General features: G+C 39.1%; 1 protein-coding gene across 1 annotated transcript in view; it reads right to left on the bottom strand.

Annotated features, from left to right (window-relative positions):
• CACNA1E (calcium voltage-gated channel subunit alpha1 E) overlaps window positions 1-26696 on the bottom strand; it is a 649518-nt gene that overhangs the window by 212625 nt on the left and 410197 nt on the right. Inside the window, 1 exon segment of the mRNA XM_043963674.1 lies at window positions 4292-4395. Within this exon segment, the coding sequence (XP_043819609.1) occupies window positions 4292-4395 (104 nt within the window).

The raw sequence follows: 26696 nt of genomic DNA, 5'->3' as shown, positions 1-26696 counted from the left end.
CCATTGACATTTATCTAGCAATGGAGTGACACAGTAAGATTTATACTTTAGGAAAAGCAGTATGACAGCTGTGTGAAATCTGCATGGGGGAAGAGATGGGCTTGAGGCAGAAAGACAACTAGGGAGGAAGACAAGGAGGAGGAAGAGAAGGAGGAAGCAGGGGGGGGGGTGCCTGGAAAAGTCTCTTGCAGAAAGTGGTATTTGAGCTGAGTCTTGAAGACTTGAAGAATACCAGAGAAAATAAGAGGCAGAGACAAGGGGGAAATTTCCATGGCAAAATTGTGGGTCTGGGATTCAGAAGAGAGATGAAAGCTAGAGATAGACATTTAGATCTATCTATATGGAGATTAGATGGATAGATAGATCTATATATGTGTATAAATATGAATATTTATGTATGTATATGGATAGTACCTACCCCACAGAGTTATGAGGATGAAATATGTGTGTATGTATACACATACATACAAATATACACACAGATATGAGGTTTTATATATGTTATATATAATATACACACACATATATACATACACATATACACATGTGTATATATACACAAATATGTGTATATAGAGAATATATATATGAGTGTATATACACAGAGTATATCTATATAAGGAATATATATATAATGCTTTACAAACCTTAAAATATTGTATAAACATGAGTGATTTTTATCAATCAATACTTTTTTATTTGCTATAATGTGATCAGTTTCATTATTTACAGTGTTACTTGGTGCTTACCATATCATGTCCAGCACCTCCTGACTTGACAAAAAGAAAAGAAGTTATAAAAAGTTATTACTTTAACCTCTCTCATTTTTTTCCTCCTGAACCATGTTTTCCAATGTATTTTTTCATTATTCTCCCCTAACAATATCTTTGCATAAAAGTCACTGAGGACTCATGTATATGTTGATTCAATTTGAAGGGCCCTGCACCAAGTTCTTTGAAGGATTTTTCTATCTCCTTATTCTCTTGAATATATATAGAAAGATATGGGAAAGTATTTTCATGGTGGTATTTTGACAAATACTGCTACTTGTCATGGATACAGCAATATGAAATGACAAAGTACCAGAGGAAATATTTCTTGTTGTCTTTGGACTAATGACAAGGCAATCTTTAAGATCTTCTAGTTTAACTCTATGACATTTACCCAAGTCATTGATAACAATGTCAAAGAGCACAGGGTCAAGGAGAATTTCCTTTGGATAATGCATGAGCGATCCCCTTCCAAATGGATATCACAACACATTGGGTGTGGCTATTCAACCAATTTTGGATGCAACTAACTGTACCATCATGTAGTTCATAGCTCTTCATTTTGTCCACAAGAATAGCAGGAGAAACTTTGTCTAATGCTCTGCAAAAATCTAAGTAAACTAGGTCTACAGAAATTCTCTCCACTACTCTGCTAAACCAGAAAGAAAGAAAGAAAGAAAGAAAGAAAGAAAGAAAGAAAGAAAGAAAGAAAGAAAGAAAGAAAGAAAGAAAGAAAGAAAGAAAGAAAGAAAGAAAGAAAGAAAGAAAGAAAGAAAGAAAGAAAGAAAGAAAGAAAGAAAGAAAGAAGGAAGGAAGGAAGGAAGGAAGGAAGGAAGGAAGGAAGGAAGGAAGGAAGGAAGGAAGGAAGGAAGGAAGGAAGGAAGGAAGGAAGGAAGGAAGGAAGGAAGGAAGGAAGGAAGGAAGAAAGGAAGAAAGAAAGAAAGAAAGAAAGAAAGAAAGAAAGAAAGAAAGAAAGAAAGAAATTAAGAAAGTAACAAAGTAAGAAAGCAAGAAAGGAAGAAAGGAAGAAAGAAAGAAAGGAAGAAAGAAAGAAAGAAAGAAAGAAAGAAAGAAAGAAAGAAAGAAAGAAAGAAAGAAAGGACTGACTACGATGCCACTAGTCTGCTCTTAAAATGAAGAGCACTTTGGATCACTGCTTCCATTGGCAGATGTTCACTAGCCAGTCCTTGAACCATGCATTCTAGAATTCTATCAAGCACCAAAATAAGTAAAGCTCAAGTTTATAAACTCAACTCTTTCCTTTTTTTTTTTTGAAACCAGGACAACTGTCTTCCTATAGTCAAATGGTACCTCTCCTGTTATCTATGATCCTTAAAAAAATCACTAGGGGCAGCTAGGTGGCGCAGTGGATAAAGCACCGGCCCTGGATTCAGGAGGACCTGAGTTCAAATCCTACCTCAGACACTTAACACTTACTAGCTGTGTGACCCTGGGCAAGTCACTTAACCCCAATTGCCTCACTAAAAAAAAAAAAATCACTGGTGATGGCTCAGCAGTTACAAATGCCAGTTCCTTCACTGCCCTGGGCTAAAGTTTATCTGGGCCAAATGCCTTGAACTAATCGAGGGAAGGTACTCACTTAAATCCCCATAGCTTGCTTATATATTATTTTATTAAAGGACTAACCAGTAAACACTTGGGAAAGGAATACATAGCACCATGCCATGCTTTAGTATTCACCCTCTGTTACTTGCCCATTATTCCATCTTTTGTGCAGCTATTCTTCAAACCTGATTTGATGGGTGAGCTCCCTGCAATGTTACATCAGTATCTTTACACAACTATTCCTCATTAGAAGCGTATATCTTTGAATCTTTAGAATTTCATTCTTGAGAGTTTCCTATCCCTCCAGGAATGACATGATCTGTAGTATTTTAAGCGATGTAATCCTTATTATCCTTTCTATGAACGTTTAAAAGCTGCTGTCCTAAAATTTAACACACATCAGGCTATGTCTATCATTTCCACCACCACCACCCCGCCCCCCCGCGCCCCGCTTCTTCATCACACACTCTCAGATGGAGTAGTGGCTTTCCCTCAGGTTCCCAACATTCCCACTCCAGCAAATCACTTCTTCCATGTTGCTGACAAATAATTACAGAAAAGAAGTTCCCATCTAGTTAGTTCTTGTACCTTTTGAAGTATAAAATTATCATTAAGGAGAGACTAGAAATTATTAGCCTCTCTGATGTTTTTAAAGTCAGGTCAGTCACACTGCTGCCATACACATACCATACTAATTCTTGCCTCTGCAAGTTCATGCTGCTCTTTATACAAAATACCCATAATCTTCCTTCAGAAGGCAGCATAGGTGGTGCAGTGGATAGAGCACTGGCCCTGGAGTTGAGAGGAACTGAATTCAAATCTCACCTTAGACACTTATTAGCTGTGTGACCCTGGGCCAGTCACTTAACCCCAATTGCCTTAAACATCCAATGCCATCTCCAATCATCCTCTTGAAAAGGACAAACAACAAAAACAGAAATTGTAAAGTAGAAAAAGCTGTGGAATCAAAGGAGATGGATTCAAATCCTGTTGCCAGAGCTCAGTACCTGTATGACCTTGGGCAATTCGCTTAACCTCCCTACATTTCAGTTTCCTCACCAATAAAATGAGTAGATTTGACAAGATAGCCTCCGAGGTCCTGCCCAGATCTAGCTATGTAATATTACCTATGATCTATGATCCTGACCTCCGATCCCAAACCAATCTATCCTTCATGAAGTCTCCCTCCATGAAAACTCCTCTCAGTGATCTCTCCTATCACTAAGCTCTCAACATGCTTATTATCTGCACTACAAAGTTCTTACTCTTAATTTTATGTGTTCTCTGATTTTTCAATGTGTGTATTATCCCCCTGTAAAGTTTATAAGCTTCTCAAGGACCAGTGCCACGTCTAAATTTTCTCTTGTATTCCCCAAGGGGCAGCACAGTTTGGGACAAGGTTTGGGCATTCAATAAAGGCTGACTAATTTAAGTTGGGGCACCAAAGTGATACAGTGAATAGATTGCTGGGCCTGTTGTCAGGAAGACCTCAGGCCTCTGACACTTACTAGCTTTGTGACCCTGGGTAAGTCACTTAACCCTATCTAACTAAGTATCTCATCTGTAAAATGACCTGGTAAAGGAAATAGCAAACTACTCCAGTATCTTTGCCAAGAAAATCTTAAATGGGGTCACAAAGAGTTGGACACAACTGGAAATAACTGAAGAGTTTAAATTGCTCCAATCACAGATCTCGGCATTTATTTCCAAGTCTCAGCTGGGGCTTTGAGAAACAGCCCAGTGGTGCTAGTCATTGGAGCCCTTTGCTTAGATCTTGGGTCAATATCACTGCACTGAAATTCCTGAGAAAGGGAAGGCTATGGAGCATCTTGCCATGAAGAAGCCCTGAGATGTCTGCATCCCCAGAACCAAGACATCCGAGCCTTACAATGGGGAGAAGAAGCAAGTCTATATTGAATAGCAAATACAAGAAAGGCCAAGATAAGTTTGCTTACCCGGAAAGCACTCCCAGGACAAGGTTGAGAACAAAGAAAGATCCGATGATGATGAGGGGAATGAAGTACAGCCAATTCCAGGTGGCTCCTAAGGCATCATTGGTCTGGAAGATAGAAAAACAGTCATACTGTCAAACCAGAGGTACCCAAGAGGGGAAGTGTGGTGTGGTTAAAAAAAAAAAAAAGCAAACAAAAAAAACCCCTAATTATTTAATTTTTAGAATTTTATAAATAAATAAACAGATAAACCTAGCACTGAACCTAGAATCAAAAAACCTGGGCATGAATCATAGCTTAACACCAATTATGCAACATTAAAAAATCAATGGAATCTCTCTCAGACTGTATCCTCACCTGTTAAATGGGAATAATACACTTTGCACTACTTTGTGTCAGAGTTGTTGGGAGGAAAGCATTTTGTAAACTGTCAAGTGCTACATAAATGTGAGCCGTCATTATTCCCACTACAATCACAGCTTAAAGAGTATATATTTACATCCTATTATGAAGTGCTTCTCTCGACTTTGGATTTGGATTTGTGAGGTCAAGTCACATACTCACAGCAGAGTTAAAAGATGGATGGCCGCATCCTGATTAGTTGTAATTATAGTGTATAAGGCACCTCTTTTCTCTACCTCAGCACACACAAGCCTTTCATGGTACAATCCCAACTAGCAGGAATGAAGTCTCTGATGGCAACCCTCAGTCACCCAAAAGACCATGAAATTACAGAAGGATCTGCCATATCATCAATATGAATAACCCCTTCCACCAATGCTACTCTTAATTTCTCTATGACTCCCAGAGATCATATGTGTGTAAAATACCTTTGCAAAACCTTGAAGTGCCATATAAAAGCTAGCTGTTGTGATTGTTGTTATTTTTATCTGAGGCACAAAAAGATTTAACTGCTTATTTTAAGGTCATATAACTAGTAATAAAATTGGGATTTGAACCCAGATCTTTCTGAGTCTAAACCCAACATTCTCTCTAATAATCATGTTGCCTCTAAGGGACAGATACAATGAAGTAAATCTAGGTTTAAAGAATTTTCTCCTTGTCTGATGCTCATATAGAATAAACTAGAAAATGCATGCCAATCTTGATTGTGGTACAGGTGCATAAATGAAATTATCTTTTTCCTCATGATCCTCCATCTCCTCCCAGAGTAATTTCTTGGGGGGGGGGTACACATTGCACCACATTATTATTGCTTGAAGCAGTGGCTTGGCCACAGAGTTGGGTTAAGAACTTAGATCTCTTGGTTGCCAGCCCAGAAATCTATCAACAAACTGCTTTTGATATCAATGATCAATCCTTTTTTCTCTCATTTCTACAGCTAAAAAATTCACATTCACATTTTTCTTCATTGTATCTCTTCTTTTGAATGCCAAAAATTCTCTTCTTGGCTTTTAAAGATTTTCCTTAGTCCCTTTCTAACATTCCAGTCCCCTTATATGACTCCTTTCCATACTGAGCCATCCAATGATACTGGCTTCCTTGCTGTTCCTTGAACCTGACTCTTTGTCTCAACTCCAGGCATTTTCACTGTCTATCCCCTATGCCTGACAATCTCTCCCTTATCATCTCTGCTTTTTGGCATTCTTGGCTTCCTTCAAGCCTGAGTTAATATCCCACCTTCTGCAAAGAGCCTTTCTCAGATCCCCTCAATCTTGGGGGGGGGGTCTATCCATGTAACCCCAGTACTTAGAACAGTGCCTGGTACAAAGTAAATGCTTAATGAATGCTTATTGACCATAATCTTCTTTTCTAGTTGGTCTCTTTAGGATTAAAAACATTAAATGACCTTAAAAATCATCTAGTCTAACCCTTTCATATTATATTTTAGGAAGCTGAGCCTCAGAAACAGTCACATGGATAACAAATAGTCAAATAAGGATTTGAATTCCAAATCTAGTACCCTTTCCATTAGACTCTCACTTCTTTCATATTCTCCCCTCCATATTTTCCACAATGAGAAACAGTGTATGGCATGGGTAAGAGCACTGAACTGGAAATCAGTAGGTCTAAGTTCTAGTGTCATATTATTACGGGACCATCCAAACCAGCAAACTTGGTCTGGAACACTTAGAATGTTCAAAGCATTGAGACAAGTGCACTAAGTTACTTTTTCTCAACTTTGATTTCCTCATCTGTAAAAGGGATAACATGTTATGATCTGTGATGTCTATCCTCCAAGTCCTTCAACTAGTCACTCATCACCTTCTGAAGCAGCAGAGATTTCCCATAATAATTTTGGGAACAACCTTTCCCTTCACACCTAACCTCAACCCTGTATCTTTGTTCGCTCCCCAACACAATTCAGTGATGGGATTTGGGAATAGTTTCAGGGAGAAAAATCTCTTTCTACTAAGCAGGATCAGCAGAGCCCAAATCCTTCCAAATGTAACATATATGGCCCATGACTTTAGTTCTACTGAAGAGAGAATGAGACTGACAACTGTGCAACTCTACTTCTCTTAAATCCAATTCATGCAAAAGTCAAGACATCATTGGTGATGTCATTGGTCCTCTTCTAAACAATGAACAACTCAAATAGAATCAATTTAAATCAGAGTAAAGGAGACTTAAGTCAGACATCCAAAAGAATTATTCCAGCTGCCAGGATAGCAAGTAGGCAATGTGGTTTCGTGGGTAACATGCTATATTTGGAGTCAGTCAGTTACTCAATAAATGTGTTAAGTGCCAACTATATTCCAGGCACTGTGCTAAGTGCTGGGGATACAAAAAGGGGCAAAAGACATTCCTTGTCCTCAAGACCTCTCGATCTTGGGAATACCCAGTTTCAAATCTTCTATCTGAACCTTCATAATTATGCAACTTCTATGAGCTTCAGTTTCCTCATCTGTGCTTATCTTATAGTGTAGTAGTGACAATCAGATAAAATATTGTAAGTAAAATGCTTGCAAATTTTAAATTGCTGTATAAATATCAGTTATTACTATTAATGTTATGGATGGGGCAGCCAGGTGGTGCAGCGTATAAGAGCACTGGCTCTGGATTCAGGAGGACCTGAGTTCAAATCCAGCCTCAGACACTTGACACTTACTAGCTTTGTGACCCTGGGCAAGTCACTTAACCCAAATTGCCTCACCTCAAAAAATAATAATAAGCTATGGAGGGTCATTATGGGCTCTCTTTCTTGAAAGGATTTTAATTGAGGCATTTCTGAGAGAGTTGATGTCGAAGTCCCTACTGCATGATGAATTAAATGATCCGGGAACAGCCTTGTTTATATATACAACTCTGTGTAGGAAAGGCAAGAAGAAGTCTGGTTAGTTCCAATGATTGATGGATTAGTGCTTTTTGGAGCATACTTGTTTTACTTCCTATAGAACCATACCCCAGACCCCCTCTTCTCTAAGGCTAGAACACATCAAGGGTAAGGAGTCTGTCTTACACCTCTTTGTTTAGATAAAACCACTCTGAGTGGCACCTCTCACAACGCCAGGGCCACCATGATGACTGATTGGCATTACCCAATGACAACAAAGACGATGATGAACAGCAGTAAGTGAGCAGTGGATACAGCCACTGCCCTGGGGAATGATTAAAGATGATTGACAGCTTAAAAGGTTTTTCTGGAGAAAGCTGTTTGACATCCTTCCTAGATTATTCACAGACCTTTTAATAGAATTGCTGCCCCCTCTCAGCCTCCCTTCTCAGCCTTTTTCCCCCTGTGCTTTCTCTTACCAGGGGCGTCTCACCCCACCTTGTTTAGTGATTGATGAATCAGTGCCAAGGGCCAATTGGGCAGAGGGACAAGCCCAGGCAGCAGTGGGGATGCAATGGGCATCAGTCCTTCCCTCAGGGTGGAAAGTGTCTTTTTTTTTCTTTCTTACTTTCTCTCCAGGGCTAATTAAGCCTTCAATCTGCATCTGATTCATCATTATTAAAAATCTTAAAATTGTCCAGTGTAGGAGAGACGACTGTTGAAGTGTCTTTTAAGAGAGGGAAAAAATAACATTTTTTAAAAGTCATCAACAGCTCTGGAGGCAGCAACTGCCTTAGCACCAAGCAGGAGGGGAGAAACGTGAAGTGAACGGTGCAAGTTAAACCCCTGAGTTGTGACTATTGTCTCTCTCATGGTGTGCATGTGTCTGTCTCATAGCAGGGGGGTGGAAGAGAGAAGGGTAAGTGTGTGTGTGTGTGTGTTTCTCTCTTTCATTCTTTCTCTACTAACCCCCTCCTTCCACCCCCCAACAAGTGACAGGCTCTATTCTCACAAGCTGCTTTCACGGATTATTATTATTATAGGTTTTCATCTGCTCTTGCTTCAGAGACACTGGGAAGTCATTGCAAACTACTCTAAACAAGGCCCACTCTGGTGAAAAATACCAATATTACCCAGAATCCTCTGCTGAGTTCAGAATACCCATTTACCTGCCTCTCCTCTTATTTCCTCCTCAGGTTACTAGGATTAGCCAAAAAAGAAAAGGAACTAAGGGTAGAACCCTAATCAGAGAGGAGCCCCCTCTCAAAGAGGACCCGAAGAAAAGAACACTTAGACAAAAGAAGAGTGTCCTCCCTATGGTCAATGTCTCCCTCTTTAGCTGATACAACTCTCAGTAGACCAGAATGCTTGCTCATGGCTGTCAACTTGAGGCTTCCCTCTTCCTCTGGTTCTCACCTTCCTTTTTCACCTGCAGGCTCTAATCCCCTGGGAGTCAGTCTCTCTCTCTCTCACACACACACACACACACACACACACACACACACACACACACACACACGTGTGCACACACTATATGGGGATGATGACAGACGGTGATTAAAAGGTCCGGGGGTGGCGGTACACCTGCGCAGGGAAAATGCTCAGTGGGTACCAGAACCCAGGCAGGGAGAATGTTTTCCTTTGGGAACCTGCCCAGTTGGGGGTGGCAGACCCACCCCCTCCCTGAGTAAACAGGAGCACATGGCAATTATCACATTAGTCTTCAGGAGGAGTGGGGGGGGTGGGGAAGAAAAGATGATTGGAGAACAAATGAAATGGAGAGAAGAAGCTAGTTGGAGAAAAGGGAAGAAATGAATTCTTTACTTGACCTTTCCTAAAGCCCTCACTTATTCTCATGTCCCAATCTGTAAACTGCTGTCTCCCACCCAGAGAAAAAGTGACCCTGGGGGCAGCTAGGTGGCACAGTGGATAGAGCACTGGCCCTGGAGTCAGGAGTACCTGAGTTCAAATCCAGCCTCAGACACTTAACGCTTACTAGCTGTGTGGCCCTGGGCAAGTCACTTAACTCCAATTGCCTCACTAAAAAAGAAAAAAAAGAAAAAGTGACCCTGGTTTCTGATCCAGAAGTCCTTGAAAAAAACATATTCCTCAGCCATCTTGAAGTGTACCTTAGATTTTAACCACCACCCCCAAAAGGAAGTTTCCATTGGTTAAAGGTTGGGTTGTCAGGGAGGGAGACCAAGAGGATGATGATAACAACCCATATTTATGTAGCTCTTCAAAACTTGCAAAGTACACTACAGAGATAGAGAGATCATTTTCTTTGAACCTTACACTGGACATGTGAGATAGGTACTACAGATATTAGCATTACTATTTTATTGTCAGTCAACAGGTATTTATTAAACATCTACTCTGTACCAGGCACTGTGCCTTAGCACTGTGCTCTCTCTCTCTCTGTCTCTGTCTGTCTGTTCTGTCTGTCTGTCTCTTTCACACACACACACACACACACACACACACACACACACATACATACATACACACACACAAAGGTAAAAAAAAAAACAGTGCCTGCTCTCAAGTTACTTACAGTCTAATTGGGAGGGCTCAGAAAGGTTTTGATTTGAAGACTATTTTCAACACTCACCAAGCTTTCAAAGACTAAAGAAACTCAGCATGCAAATAACTATGTACCGAATAAATTGAGAGTGGTCTCAGAAGAAAGGCTCTAAGATGAAGGAGGACGGGAAACTTTAGCTGAGACTTGAAGGAAGTCAAAGAAGCCAGAAGGGGCAGATGAGAAGGAGGAATGAGAGACCACCAGCAAAAATGCCCAAATTGGAAGATGTTCAAGGAACAGCAAGGAGGCCAGTGTGCCACTGGAATGCAGAGAACATGCAGGAGAGTAAGCTCTGAGAGGACTGGAAAGTCAGGAAGGGGATAGGGTAGAAGGCAAGCATAGGATTTTCTGTTTGATTCGGGAGGAAACAGGAAGTCACTGGAGTTTATTGAATGGGGACAAATGAGACCTGGTTAGACTGTGTTTTTATAGATTAGCAAATTGAGGCTAAAAGACTTGAAGTGACTCATCCAGGTCACAGATACTGTCAGAGGAGGTAAGTGAACCTAGATCTTCCTGATTTCTACCTTGATTATAACACTATGCCACACTAGCTATCATAACTATCTCTCAGGATAAAAGTATACTGGCTATTTCAAGATACTTTCTGATTCAGATTCTCGGGTGCTCTAGAAAAACAAAGCCATAAATAGAGTCCAAAGACATAAGGCCAGGAGTAGCCATACTAATTGGGTAGCTAGGTGATACAGTAGATAAAATACCAGCGAGGAATCAGGAAGACTCATCTTCTTCAGTTCAAATCTGGACTCAGACACTTATTAGCTATGTGGTCTTGTGCCAGTCACTTAACCCCATTTACTTCAGTTCCTCACCTGTAAAATGAGCTAGAGAAGTAAAGGGCAAACCACTCTAGTATCTTGTTCACAAAATTATCTTATTCCCTCCTTAGGACCGATCTTTGTACTAGAAGTAGTAGTAGTTGTCATTCAGTCATGGCTGACTCTTTGTGACCCCCATTTGGGGTTTTCTTGGCCAACCATCCAAGGATCTTGGTAAAAGCACTTCTTACAAATCCTCTGGATTTGTCAGTCCTTTGACCATTCCCAGGGAAAGGAAAATCAGTTGAGGGCAGGAAGAGTCAGTATAGAAAAAGAAAGAGTTCTAAGGAGATTTTTCTAGATGATTCAAGCATTTTTTTTTCACTTCTTCTCTATTATTTAACTTGATCAACCTTCTTCAGGAAACTTCTTCCTAAATTATGGTGAATCAAATAATGTGTGATATATGTTTTCAAACTTTAAGCTGCTATAAAAGTAAAATGAGATAACACTTCACAAATGTGAGGTATTGTAATATTAGGATCTATGGCCAGCCAGTGCCACACCAATGATATAAGCCCCCCAAGATCTAACTGAAGATAGGAATAATTCCTAGTCTATAGGAAAGCCACGATAAAACCACTAGCTTACTCTGATGAGTCCCATAGGAATGTAACAAGCTAGATTAAAAACAGTGATCTACAAGGAAACAACTTCTTCCTCTTACCTGTATAAGGTGAGTCACAAGCTCCCTAAACTCCTCTTCTGCAAGAGCTCAACTATTCAAACAGAGCAGCTGGACCCTGCCCAAAATCTCTGCTTCCTCTTCATTTCCTCTTAAACCATGTTTACTTGTAATCTCAAGATTGGGCCGCCTTTACAAAACTTCCAAACTACTTTGGATAATGTTTCTACGGACGGTATATGTCACTGCCCATTCCCATCCCTCACCCCATTCGGGGAGATGATGATGAAGATGATGATGGATTACCATTTATATAAAGTTTTAGTGTTTATAAAGTGCTCTACATTCATTATCCCATTTGATTCTCTCAATAACTATGAAGTAAATACTATAAGTATTATCATCCCCATTTGGTGCATGACAGGCAGCATCATGTAGTGACTAGGAAGTTGGCCTTGAGGTCAGGAAGAATTGGGTTCAATTTCTTCCTCTGACAAATATTGGTTTGTGGTGTATTAGGGAATTCACTTAACCTCTTGGCACCCTAGGACAGTGTTGTCAAGCTCAAATAGAAACAGGTGCCATTAAACCATACATCAAGATGACTAAGGGTCATATATTGACTTGGAAAACCACATATTAACATTATCTATATTCTGTTTTATTCTATTTATTTTGTTAAATATTTCACAATGATAGTTTAGTGAGGTTTGGGCCATACTCAGGCCCAACAACATTACGCTAGGCAACTTCCTGAGACTATATGTTCAGAGAAGGTGCTGACCTATATTAGTAAAGGCAGTTTCCTTATTTGAGAGATCCCTATGCCAATAAAAACCTTTCTCTATTCCTGTTTTACAGAGGAAACAGAGGCTGTGGTTGACCCAACATCCCATAGGTAGTATCAAAGCTGAAATTCAAAGCCAGATCTCTCCTGATTGCAAATCTAGCATACTTTCCATTACACTGCCTCTCAAATGGACATAAATACAAGATATCCTATAGGCTACTTCACATATGTGTATCAGGCTACGTCCTTGGTAAACCAAGCCATTTCCTTTTATGCCAGAAAATTCTCAACCAAAATATCATACTCCCACCTCTTGCCTCTCAGTGGCAGAGGCTACTAATAAAATCGAAATGCTTTTTAAAGTGAAAACAAATAATTAAACAAAAACAAGGGAGCTCATTTTTGGAAGGAAAAAAAGGTAGCTATTGTCCTAGCCACAGGGGAGAATGAAGGTAAAGATAGCTAGCTGAGGAAACAAGGGCTAGGAGGAATAACGGAGAACTGTGTAGGAGAATGAAGCACCTTCTACTTATTCACCATGATGGCTAAACCTGTTCATCCCTGAAGGCAAAGCATATTATTGCATATTAGATCTTCAGGCATCTTTAATAAACACACTAAGTCTCAAAGTTTGGAGAAAGAACAAGCAATCTCCAGAGATGGCATCTGGCTTAGCTAGGGGTCTGCCCACAAGTAATTAAAGCTCCCCACGCATTCATATCCTATCATGCATCAAGGGGTAGATTATTTAAGGACATTTCTTCTCCCCGCCTCTTTCCACCTGGATACCATAGTGATCAACAATATGAAGGCAGAGAGAACAGCAATGCCCCAGGTAGTAACAAAAATGGCAATACTGAGTGCTTAGGCAATACTGAGCACTCCCCAGTAGAGTGACCTGCATTAGCAGGATAGTTCACCCATGTACAAAAGCACATGTCCTTCCTAGAATGGAGAAAATGATAAAAACAAGAAGAGGGTGGGGTTAAGAGAAAGAAACCTCACTGGGCTGGAATACTGGAAGAGAACCAGGTGCTAATGAGGCTAGGGTCATGGGGTCCATCCTTTTGCAGAAATTGTCAGTCACTAGGTCCCTTCATTGAAGAGCCATTATTTACAATGCAATTTCTAAAACAAAAATCCTCAAACTCAGGTACCCTGTGGCTAACAGCTCCTTTTGCTGTTTAGTTATTCAGTGTCTGGTCAGAAGCAATTGGCGATTCCAACTAGAAGAGACCATGCAGACCAGGTCCTCGACTCAAAGCAATGAAAAGAGGCATAAAAATGGTCCCAGCCGGGATTCAAGAGATGACCCTGAGGCTATACATGAAGGAGTGGCCACAGGGTTATGAAAAGTCTTCAAAATCTCACAATAGACGTTATCCTATTATGTATCAAATGTAAATTCCTTGAAGACATGACTAATTTAAATGTATCAAAATCATAATTTCATTTATTTAATTGTATTCATAGCCTAGAACAGTGCCTAGAACCCACTGGGGATAGGGAATGAACCTGGGGTTTCATTGCTACGGAGAACTCCTAGTGAAGAAACTAGTAGGTCAGTCAGTCAATAGTACCTACTATGTGCTAGGCATTGTGCTAAGTCCTGGAGATACAAAGAAAGACCATGCCCTTGAGGGGCTCACAAGTTAATGGGGGAGACAACATGCAAATAACTATATAAAAATAAGCTATATACAAGATAAATAAGAAATAATCAATGTGTGTGTGGCTGGGGTGGGGCCAAGGGGGGGAGCCCAAGAATTAAGAAAGATGGGGAAAGCTAGTTGGCATAGTGGATAGAGCACTAGCCCTGGGTTCAAATCTGGCCTCAGGCACTTGACATTTACTAGCTGTGTGACCATGGGCAAGTCACTTAACCCTCATTGCCCCACCAAAAAAAAAAAAAAAAGAATTAAGAAAGATGGGGAGGGGGCAGCTAGGTGGCGCAGTGGGTAAAGCACCAGCCCTGGATTCAGGAGGACCTGAGTTTAAATCTGGCCTCAGACACTTGACACTTACTAGCTGTGTGACCCTGGGCAAGTCACTTAACCCCCATTGCCCCGCAAAAAAGAAAGAAAGAAAGAAAGAAAGAAAGAAAGAAAGAAAGAAAGAAAGAAAGAAAGAAAGAAAGAAAGAAAGAAAGAAAGAAAGAAAGAAAGAAAGAAAGAAAGAAAGAAAGAAAGAAAGAAAGAAAGAAAGAAAGAAAGAAAGAAAGAAAGAAAGAAAGAAAGAAAGAAAGAAAGAAAGAAAGAAAGAAAGAAAGAAAGAAAGAAAGAAAGAAAGAAAGAAAGAAAGAAAGATGGGGAAAGACTTTCTGGTACCTTCACAGAAATTTATAGTCTTAGGGAATTGCCTGGAACATGGAGAGCTTAAATGACTTACCCAGGGTCATACAACAAGTAATGTGTCCCAGCCAAGACTGGAATCCAGGTCCTTCTGGTTTCAAAGCCAGCCCTCAGTGCACTGCAACTCACTGCTTCTCTAACACTGAATAAATGCATGTTGATTGATCAAGGGATACTTGATGTTAACTGGAACATAAGTGGTGCTAGATGTGATTTCTCTTAGTTTCTGTCTTGGGAGAGGACTAGTCTTATCCAAACCTCTCTGCTCTTCTTGGATTTCCACTTCTGGGTCTCACCTTCTCTTCAATAAAGACATCACCGGGGCAGCGAGGTGGCACAGTAGATAGAGCACTGGACCTGGGTTCAGGAGGACCTGAGTTCAATTCCAGCTTCAGACACTTGACACTAGCTGTGTGACCCTGGGCAAGTCACTTAACTCTCATTGCCCCCCCCCAAAAAAAAAACCCCACACACAATAAAGATACCACTTCTATCTTTCATCTGCCCTCTTGGTTACACACAGGTAATTCCAACTGAGCATCCCTATTGACTGTTAGGGATAAAAAGAGTGACTTAGAAAGCTGATAAATGATCCCCAGATCTTACTAATAGCTGACACTTACATAAGGCTTGAAGTTTAAAAATTGCTTTACGTGAAGTACTCAATGAGGTGATTATTGCAGTTATTATCTCCATTTTATAAATGAAGGCCCAGAGAGTAAATGACCTATCCAAGGAACAGAAGTAAGACTTGAACCCAAGTCTCTGCCGACTTCAAATCCAGCAATCTTTCCACTATACCATATTGCTTCATACATCTATTGTTTTCCAAGATGTGGGAGCCAGTAGTGGCCTGGCCAAATCTTCTGGTGGCCATTGTCATCCCTCCTACATTGTTCCTTTGGTATACAATGATGATATGGTGCATCTGGACCTGTGATAGGATGTGGGTGGAAAAACCGCTGAAGCCTTGTTAAAACCACCCACTTATAGTTCAGAGCTCAATGTAAGGCAAATCCATCCTGGGTCCTATTCGGTAGGGTTTGCTAATGGAAATACCAGGAAGAATGTGTTTATAACTAATACCTTCACTGTTTACAATGTACCATGGCTTATACCCTAAGACCATTGTTATAGTGAGACTGAAGTGAAAGTGAGAAAAGGAAACCTAAGATGATGATCTTATGGGTGGAAACATTATTTTAATATATAAATAAGAGAACATTGTTCAGTTGATATAGGCAGATAAATACACCCATAGCTTTCCAGTTTGTTTCATGGAGGGAGTATGGGGAAAACAGGACCTAAAAACAAACACTATGATTCCAACTCTTTGTACTACTTTACTTTAACTCCTTGGTTCAGGTAAACCACCCTCCTGGAGCTGTCTGACAAGGGGCTGGCCTGGAAGAATTTCCATTTCCCTAGCTAATCAACAATCAACAACAATCTTGTTATGGCAGATATTGAGCAAAGTGCTAGAAGTACAATGACAAACATTAAACAGTCCCCATGGTCAGTTTGGATTCTATTAGGGCAGACAACATTCTATCTTTTCATGTACAGGACCTGGGTAAAGGTCTCATAGGAGGGAAAAGTGAGTCCAAGCAACATCACTGAATGCTTCTTTCTAAAGGGACAGGATTGAGGGGATGCCCTTCAATTGGGGAATGGCTGAACAAGTCAGGGTATAGGAATATAATGGAATATTATTGTGCTACAAAAAAATGATGAGCAGGCAGATTTCAGAAAAACCTGGAAAGACTTAAGGTGGACTGATACTAAGTGAAGTCAGCAGAAGCAGGAGAATATTGTACACAGTAACGGCAACATTGTGCAATAATCAGCTGTGATAGACTTGGCTCTTCTCAACAGTATCCAAGACAATTCCAAAGGACTCATAATGGAATATGCTCTTCACATCCAGAAAAATAACTATGGAATCTGAATGCAAATTGAATCATACTATTTCCACTTTTGTTTTGTTTTCTTTCTTGAGGTTTTTCCCTTTTGTTCTGATTCTTCTTCTGAAACACGACTAGTGCAGAAATATGTTTAACATGATCGTACACATATAACCTATATCAGATTGGTTGCTGTCTTGGGGAGAGGAGAGGGAGGGAGAAAAATTTGGAACTTAAAACCTTATAAAAATGAATGTTGAAAACTATTTTTACATGTAACTGGAAAAAATACTATTATAATTTAAAAAAAGAAAATGTTAATGCAAAGTAAACAGAATAATAAAGATTTAAAATATAAATGAAGGGGCAGGGTGAAGAGAGATTAAGGGTGGGGGGAGGAGAAGGAAGAAGACAGAGTGAGTGTGTGTGTGTGTGTGTGTGTGTGTGTGTAAGAGAGAGAGAGAGAGAGAGAGAGAGAGAGAGAGAGAGAGAGAGAGAGAGAGAGATCTAAGGTTTATATGGATTTCTCAAGGAGTTAATTAAATGACTTGATATTTTCTCATCACCAAGTAGGCAGTTAGTGACTGATTACTAGAGGTTTATCTGGGATTATCACTTAATAAAGCCTTCTTTAGTAACTGGGAGCCTTCTCCTATCTTGCCACAAAAGACTTCATCTTCTAATCCCCTCAGGAAGTAAAAAAGCTCCACCACCCTTATCTCTAGTGAGCTCAAGAAAAGATTAAAAATGAATCAAGTCTGACTCTGCTCTCCCCTTCAATTCTTGTGTCCCCTGAAAAGACAAAACCCTCTATGCTGCAGGTGGGGCACAAAGAGGAAGGGACAGAACACTTAGCACTAAGCATGAATTTGGGCATTGGAAAAAGAAACCCTTTAGCTCAAGACTGATTTGGGGTTTGTGACTTTTGTTTTTGCAATTTTTGGACCAGTCACAGTGCAAACGCTAGAGGACCTTGACTGAGCAAACCATCCGAGCAGAACAGGAAACAAGTCGAAAAAATACTAGATTTTGGAGCTCAAAGACATGGTTTTGTATCCTGTATTTGCTTATTTACTACCTGTGTATATTGGGCAAGTCACAGAATCATAGGCTTAGAAGTTGGAGGCACCTTAGACACCATCTGGTCCACACCCCTCATTTCGCAGACGAAGCTCTGATTCTCAGAGACATTAAATACAAGTAGAAGACACAACATCTGGACTCAAATCTTCTATATGCACATTTGACCAACTTCCCACTGTACCAATGTAGCCCCCCAGATCCACCTTCCCTTTCTTGGCTCTAGTTTCCTTCTCTACAAAAAAAAAAAAAAATGAGGGGGTGAGACTCAATCATTTCTAAGATCCCTTTCAGCTCAAAGTCTTTAACAACATGATCCTAAAGACCACTGTTGGAAGTGAAGGAAAGAAAAGATGAGGGGCAGTGACTGCGTCCAGACTGGAAGAAAGGAAAGAAAGGTAAAAAGAAAAATGTTCTTTGGGGAGAGGCAGGGAATCTTCCCCAGTGACATTTCAGCACCCCACCCCCACCCCAGGGAAGTAAACTAGTGCTTATTTCCAAAGCCAGATTTGCATATCATTTGCCTAGTATTAGTTTAGTAGCAAAATACATAGCAATCTTCTAGTCCCTACTGTGTCAAATTTGGTTTGACCCAGCCTTGTTCAGTCTCAGTGGCAGGGCTGACAGTTACATTAGAAGACAAGAGGAGTCAGAGAGGGAAAACTAGTGAAGAGGGAGAGAAGAATAAAGAAAGAAAAGTGGAGATGAGAGAAGGCAGTAGGGAGGAAGGAAAAGGGGAGGAGGTGGACACAGAGAGAGTGATTCATTTCAGATACTCCCAGGTTTGAAATGGGTCCATATTCCCAGTTGGGTGCTGGCAACACCTCATAATCCCTCTCCCCTGATGATCAATCATTATACACACCTACACCCAGGAGGAGTCAAACTTCAGATCAGTTGCAGGAATTTTTAAAATTTTATTTTAAAAGATCCCAGCTTCCCACTTGGAAGACTGAAAGAGGAAGTTTTCCCTTCCTGAGCTTTAGTGAAGCCTGCTTTCTCCGCAGCGATCCTGGCAAGGGCAGAAGGCAATCTTACAGCCCCCTACAGTGAAGACACACAGTCATACTCTGATACGTGGATGAAAAAAAAATCACAGGACTAGCCATATTCTGGGTTTCTTTCCTTTAGCCCTCTACTCCTAATACACATGTGTGCACATGCACACACACACACACACACACACACACACACACACACTCTCACACGGGATGCTTATTCAATAGGGATTTGTATAAAATAGGATTCCTGGATAGACTTGGGCATTATCTAACCACTCAGGGAAACTGGGGATTTTGGCATCAGTACAAACTGGAGTCGGTACCAGTGTCTAGGCTGGCCTGGCTCCCATTCCCTCCGTCCCTCAAAGTTATGACCATTTCACCTGGATCTCTGGATCTCTGCTTCACAGGACATTATTGTCAGCCTTCCTACTAGTCTTCATCTTTCTTCATCCTCTGATTCCTTTTATGAGGCTTTTGCCTTATTCCTTGTGATTACCCCTCCCTTCTTCCCTCCCAAGTGTACTTCTCCCAGAAACTGGACCTCTGTCTTGCTCCCTTATGGGTCTTTGTGTTGGTTCCTTCCTCAGTACCTTGATTTCTCTGTGACCCTCCCTTGCTTCTCCCAGCCCTCTCAGGGGCTGTAGTCATTTCCTGAACCCCAGCCTCTAAAAAAATGATAACACCAGACCCTCTTGACAACATCTACCCGCCTATTGTCCAATACCAGTTTTTCCTGATATATAGCACCCACCTGCTGGAATATCTAGCTGCTATCTACGCTTTGATATTCTAATGTCAACTATCTGACTCCTTGGATTTCTTTGTCCTGCCTTGGTGGGCCTATCTATTCTTCCTGTTTTGGCCATGGCAAGTCTGGCCCAATTTACTGACAACAGAACCTGGTTTTGATAGTAAAACTTAAGTCCAATTGTTTCCCAATGGAAACCCAGGGACTCGGCTAGAATGTGGTCAGTCTTAGAAATGTAATGAGTGAGACAAAGCTGTTCAACTTGCTGAACTATAACAATAACAATTGCTGCCATTTACAAAGCATTATGTTTTACGTATTTTATCTCACATATGTGGCACAGTGGATAAAGCACTGGCCCTAGAGTCAGGAGGACCTGATTTCAAATCTCACCTCAGACACTTACTAGCTGTGTGAGGCAAGTCACTTAACCCCAATTGCCTTAAACATCCAGGGCCTTCTCCAGTCGATAGATAGATAGATAGATAGATAGATAGATAGATAGATAGATAGATAGATAGATAGATAGATAGATAGATAGATAGATAGATAGATGATATAAATATCTTGCCACTGGAACCAGATGGCTCTGGAGAAGAAAGTGAGGTTTGTGACTTTGCACATTCCTCCCTCACTTAAATCCAATTCACTGCAAGTCATGACATCATGGTCCTCTTCAAGAATGAAGGACAGTAGGGCAGCTAGGTGGCGCAGTGGATAGAGCACCAGCCCTGGAATCAGGAGGACCTGAGTTCAAATATGGCCTCAGACACTTGACACTTACTATCTGTTTGACCCTGGGCAAGTCGCTTAACCCTCATTCCTGCCCCCCCCCCAAAAAAAAGAATGAAGGACAAACAACATTATCTCATTCTATTCTCAGAACACTTCTGTGATAATGATAGTAGAAAGTATTACGATCTCCATTTCACAAATTAGGAAAGTAAGGCTTAGAGAAGGTACTTGCCCAAAGTCAACCAGTCATTCAGTGTCAGACCTGGGACCCTAACACTGCCTATTCCACACGTCATCTCAGAATAAGAGGGACTCAGATCAGAAATGTAAGAGTGTGCTTTCTATCTGGGCCTTAGAGAAACTTAAGAGTCATCCTAATATATATGTCTCTGTGTGTATGTATGTGTATATATATAATATATATATATATATACGTATATACATATACACACATATATATAATGTCTCCCTCTGTCCCATTTTGAGAGAAAAATCACTGGTATAATGTAAGCTCATTGAGGGAAAGTACTGTTTCGGTTTTTTCTTTTGAGGTCAAGTACCTAGCACAGTGTTGTACTGGTATATAGTAAAGAAAGGAAAGAGAACAAGCATTCACTAAGCTCCTATTATATGTCAGTTCCTACACTAAGCACTAGGAAGTGCAATGGATAGAGTGAAGTTGGGAGGACCTGAGTTCAAACCTCACCTTAGATACTTGCTAGCTGTGTGACCCTGGGCAAGTCATTTAACCCCAATTGCCTTAAGCATCCTGGGCCATCTCCAGTCATCCTGCTGTATATCTTGCCACTGCATCCAGATGGCTCTAGAGCAGAGAGTAAGATTGGTGACCTTGCATAGCCCTCCCTCACTTAAATCTAATTCACTGCAAATCATGTCATTGCCTCAATGTCATGGTACTCTTCAGAGGAAGGACAAAATGACAATGACAACAAATATTATCTCATTTGATTCTTAGTAGATCTCAACAGATGCTTAAAAAACATTTGCTGCATTGAATCATTGGAACAGAATCTTTTCTGATTTAAAATGGATCTTAGCACACCTAGGGGGAAATAATCCTAAAACTCAGGACATGAAGATAAGCCCTATCTAGAAAAGGTCCCTAAAGATTGTATATTTATCCCTTCCATATGGTGATTTTCCTGATTGCAGTTTCAATATCATGGGTCAGCATAAGAAATTAAATGAAATTTGGGGTGAGTTTTGTGGAAGCTTCAGATGACATGCAAAAACCAACACATTCCAGAAAACAAATTTTGGAAACTCAGAAATGTATAAAATATATGTGTAGTATTGTATAATATCACCTATGACCAAGTAGTTAACCCAAATTTGGGGTCTTGTAAACACCCCATAAAAGAAATAAATCAGGCTTCTTCTCTGGTACAAAGGGAGGGCCAAGAAATTTTATGTGGATTTTCCATATCTTGGGGACATTATGCTCCTAACCCTCCCACAATATGAAGGGATAACTATATCTTTCTGTGTCCCGTGAACATCCCCACTAATAAAAAATGACCAAATTTTATTGAGTCTCTGCTGTATGCAAAGCACTCTGCTAGGGCTGTGAGGGATACACGGTGGTGATCAACACAATTGCACTCCCAAAAACCTGACATTCATTTCATGAATTTGTGAAAATTGTGTGCTCACGCACGCACATGAAATAATAATTGATGGTATAAAACACCACATGTTAAGAGATATATAAATGATAGAAACTACTAGGTAGGGCTATGGGCTTTCAGAAGGTAGGGAGTACCCTTGAAGATTGTGGTAACCTAAGGTCTCACAAAAAGAATCCCCCTCCTTGGGCCCTGAACAATTAGCAGTCTCCCCAGTGTGCTCCAATCCTTAAGCAGACTTCATCCCCTGGAGGTTGCTTGCCCCAACCTAGACACATTATCATGCTGCCAGGTCTGTGTAATCACATCATTATCTAGGTATCATGCACCTGGCTGGCAGCTCTGCTGCCTTGGGCACTGATCCCGTGAAATCTCCCACATTATGCAGTGTCAGGACAAGCTTGTTCTTGGATAGTAGGACTCCAAGGAGTACCACAATACTGCAGTGTGATGTTGGGCCTTCCTTGAAGATAAAGATTAGCTCCTATATGTAGAACCAAGGAGGAATTACATCAGACCCAAAGAAATGACTTGGTGGGCAAAAACAAACTACAGTAAAAATAGGAAGTACCACCCACAAACCTGGTACTATAAATAAGAAAGCTACTGTTGTCCCAGGTCACCAGATGCATCATCACTGTGACCTGGTTAAAATGGGAAATGAGTTTAATAATTTATATGAAGGTTGTGGGTTAATAGATCTTTTAAAAAAAACTCAACTACTGACTGGTGGGAGAATGTGGGGTGTGAGAGACGGATCAGTAGAAGTACTTTAGCTGAAGAGGAAGCAAAAGTTGTAGAAGGGATTTTAGAAGTTTGGGGAATTATAAAGAGAGGCAGAGAGAATTTGGAGAGAGAAAGAAGAGAACGAGAGAAAGAAATCCTTTTATAAAAAGGTGCAATAATTAGATATAAAATAATTTTGGCATCTTCTAAATAGGACTTCTAAAGAATATACATATTTCTTAGCACCACATGGAACTTTTACAAAAATTGACAAAGTATTAAAGCACAAAGATATCACAAACACATGTAAAAAGGCAAAAATAGTACACATCCTTTATGGACCATAAAAGAAGAAAAATAGTCATTAGTTCAGGGAGCACAAACCAAAGGTAGGCCCAAGTGATACTTAACAATGAAATCTTTAATAATGAATGGGTCAAAAAAGAAATCATAGAAATCATAATTATGTGAAAGAAAATCATAATGATGAAACAACATATCCAAATTTCTGGGATGTTGCTAAAGAAGGCCTCATAGGGAAAATAATAGCTCTACAAATAATCATTAACAAAATGGAAACAATAGGATTAATAAACTGAATATGCATTTTTAAAAATTAGAAAGCCAGTAAATAAGCCAATCTTTTAAAAGCACAAGAGATATTAAAAATGAGAAAAGAAAAAAAACACATAAAAACCAAAGCAGAAATAAAAACAAACTCTATTTGATCGATAAAACTAAAAGCTGGTTCTTTGAAAAGACTAGTAAAATTGATAAATCTTTAGCCAATCTGATTTAAAAAGAGGTCAGAAAATCAAATCAACAAAATAGAAAATGGGGTAAATGAAATCACAATAAAACCAGAAGAAATAAAAAGAATCATCAGAACCCTCTATATCCAGTTATATGCTAACAAAGTAAGACCACAAAAGAAATAGGATACCTTCAAAAATATAAAATACTCAAACTGACAGAACAAATAGAGTTCATAAATAATATTATCTCAAAAAATGATTTTTTTTTACTAGCTATAAAGGAACTGCCAAAGCATAAGGTGGGGACAAACATGGGGGTGGGAATGGGTAGAAAAACCTTGTCCTGATGGAGTCACAGGAGAATTTTATCAAACTTTCAAAGAAAGCACTAACACTTCAAAAAATATTCTCAAAAATCAATAAAGAAAACACCCTGCCAGATTCTCTTTATGAGGCAAAAATAGTTCTATTGCCCAAACCAGAGAAGGATAAAGCACAGGAGACCTATCGACCAATATCATTAATGAAACTTGATTCTAAAATTTTAAAATAAAATCCTGTCAAAATACAGCAGTTCATCCAAGAAATCATTCATTGTGACCAAGTTATATTTTTACCAGAGGTGCAAGGATGATTCGACATTAGGAAAACCATCAAAATAATCAATCGTTTTAAAACAAAAATGTCCCAAATTATTTTATTATCTTGATAGATTTTAAAAATTGACAAAATATATCACTTGTTTATGCTAAAAATCCTAAGTATAGGCATAGAGAGAGAGAGAGAGTCTTTTTTAATATGATAAAAAGTAACTATCTAAAGCCAAAAGCAAACATTGTATGCAATAAGGACACGCCGTAATCGTATCTAGTAAAGAGAGAAATAAAGTAAAGGTATCCACTCTTCATATTATTATTTGATATAGTTTTGGAAATGCTAGTAATGTAAGACAACAGAAAGAATTAGGTGTAAAGATAGGTTAAAAGGAGAAAAAATTATGCCTATTTTTCAATATAATGGAAAATCCTAGGGAACCAGCAAAGATATTCATTGAGACAGTTAATTGCTTTAGCAAAATTTCAAGCTACAAAATAAACCCTCAAAAATAAAACAAAGCACCCACTATTTCTATATAAGAATAACAAAATCCAAAAGGCAATAATAGAAAAGGAAATTCTATTCCAAATAATTACAAAATGCATAAGATATTTGTGGATCAATCTACCAAATAATACCAAATACTTGTATGGATTCAATTACAAAATGCAAAGAAACAAAGAACAACTTAAATAGCAGGAGGAATATTCAGTGTTTATGGATAGGCTATGCCAATATAATAAAAGTGATAATAATACCAAAGCTAATTGACAGTTTTAATACTATACCTATCCAATTATCAAATGGATAGTTTAACTCAATGAAATCATAATTAAATGCATTTAAAAATAAAAGAAGGGAGGCAGCTAGGTGGCACAGTGGATAAAGAACCGGCCCTGGATTCAGGAGTACCTGAGTTCAAATCAGGCCTCAGACACTTGACACATACTAGCTGTGTGACCCTGGGCAAGTCACTTAACCCCCATTGCCCCCCCAAAATAAATAAAATATAAGAAGGGGCAGCTAGGTGGTGCAGTGGATAGAGCACCAGCCCTGGAATCAGGAGGACCTGAGGTTCAAATCCTGCCTCAGACACTTGACACTTACTAGGTGTGTGACCCTGGGCAAGTCACTTAGCCCCAATTGCCTCACCAAAAAAAAAAAAAAAATTAAATTAAAAATAAAATAAAAGAGCTAGACTCTCCAGGAAAATAATGAAACACATAGAAATGAAAGTAGAATAGCATTTTCAGACTTTGTACTGTATTTTAAAATAGTAGTCATCAAAACCCTCTGGTATTGATTAAAAAAGAGAGGTAGATCAATAGAACAGAATATATAAGAAAGAAATAGAACAATGAAACAACCTAGTTTTCACTAAGTTAGAAAAATATAAATTACTTAGAAAAGAATTTCCTATTTGATTAAAAAAAAACTTTGGGGAAAACTATAAAGCAGACTGACAAAGATTAGGCTCAGACCAACACCTTACATCATCTTCCATAATATATTCTAACTGGAGATATGAACTTTATATTCAAGATCATTATATTTTTAAAAATGAGAAGAGAAGCAAATATTTACTTCTCACAGCCAATGGTAGGAAATATAGTCTTAACCAAACAGGAGATAAAGAAAATTACAGGATATAAAATTGATAGCTGACTACATGAAACTGAAAAGCTTCTGTACAAATAAAATGAAGGCACCCAGGATAAAAAGAGAAATGATCAAATGGCAGAAAAAAATATTTGGATCAAATTTCTGTGATAAATGTTTGGAATATGTAATATAGAAACAAGTAACTAACATCACATATATACAAAAGCCATTCACAACTAAACATTTAGTCAAAGGATATGAAGAAATAATTCTCTTTTTTTTTCAGGGCAATGGGGGTTAAGTGACTTGCCCAGGGTCACACAGTGAGTAAGTGCTAAGTGTCTGAGGCCAGATTTGAACTTAAGTCCTCCTGAATCCAGGGCTGGTGCTTTATCCACTGTGCCACCTAGCTGCCCAGAAATAATTCTCAAAAGAAGAATTACAAGTTATTAACAATCATATGAAGGAATGCTTCAAATGACTAATAATAGAAAAAATTAAAATCAAAACAATATGGAGCTTTCACTTTACATACTACAAATAGACAAAAACAAAATGACAAAACACAGAAATCATTGGAGGAGTTGTGGAAAGATAGGTGCACTAGTGCATTGTTGATGGAACTGTGAATCAGCATAAGTATTTTGAAAAACAATGCAAATAGTGTCTAAAATATCCATTCTATTTGACTTGATTTGGGATTCTATTTACTAGGCTTATATGCCAAAGTGACCATTGATAAGAAAATCCTAATATAAACCAAAATAATATAGTAGAACTTTTTGTGATAGTAACATTGGGAAAAAAGTAGATCCCCATTATTAGAGAATGATAGTACATGAATATAATGGAATATTTTATGCTATAAGCAATGATAAATATAAAGATAAATATAAAGACATAGACATAGAAAGATCTATATGTGTCAATGCAGAGTGAAGTAAATAGTAAAAAAAATATATACACAATACCACAATAATATAAATAGAAAGGATAACTGGACAACCACAAAATAATAAAAAGCAAATGCAGCAAAACTAGAAAGAATAAGTATGGTTTCAAAGAAGAGATATGACAAGACACACCTACCTTTTGCATAAGTGAGAGGTCCACAACTGTCATATATTACACTTATTTTTTATACTTTTTCAATTTATTTATCAATTTTGCTGATTTTTCCTCAT

The sequence above is a fragment of the Dromiciops gliroides genome, chromosome 4, assembly GCF_019393635.1.
Source record: "Dromiciops gliroides isolate mDroGli1 chromosome 4, mDroGli1.pri, whole genome shotgun sequence".
Lineage (NCBI taxonomy): Eukaryota > Metazoa > Chordata > Mammalia > Microbiotheria > Microbiotheriidae > Dromiciops > Dromiciops gliroides.
The sequence above is the reverse complement of the archived record's forward strand: the minus strand, read 5'-3'. Positions and strand labels throughout refer to the sequence as shown.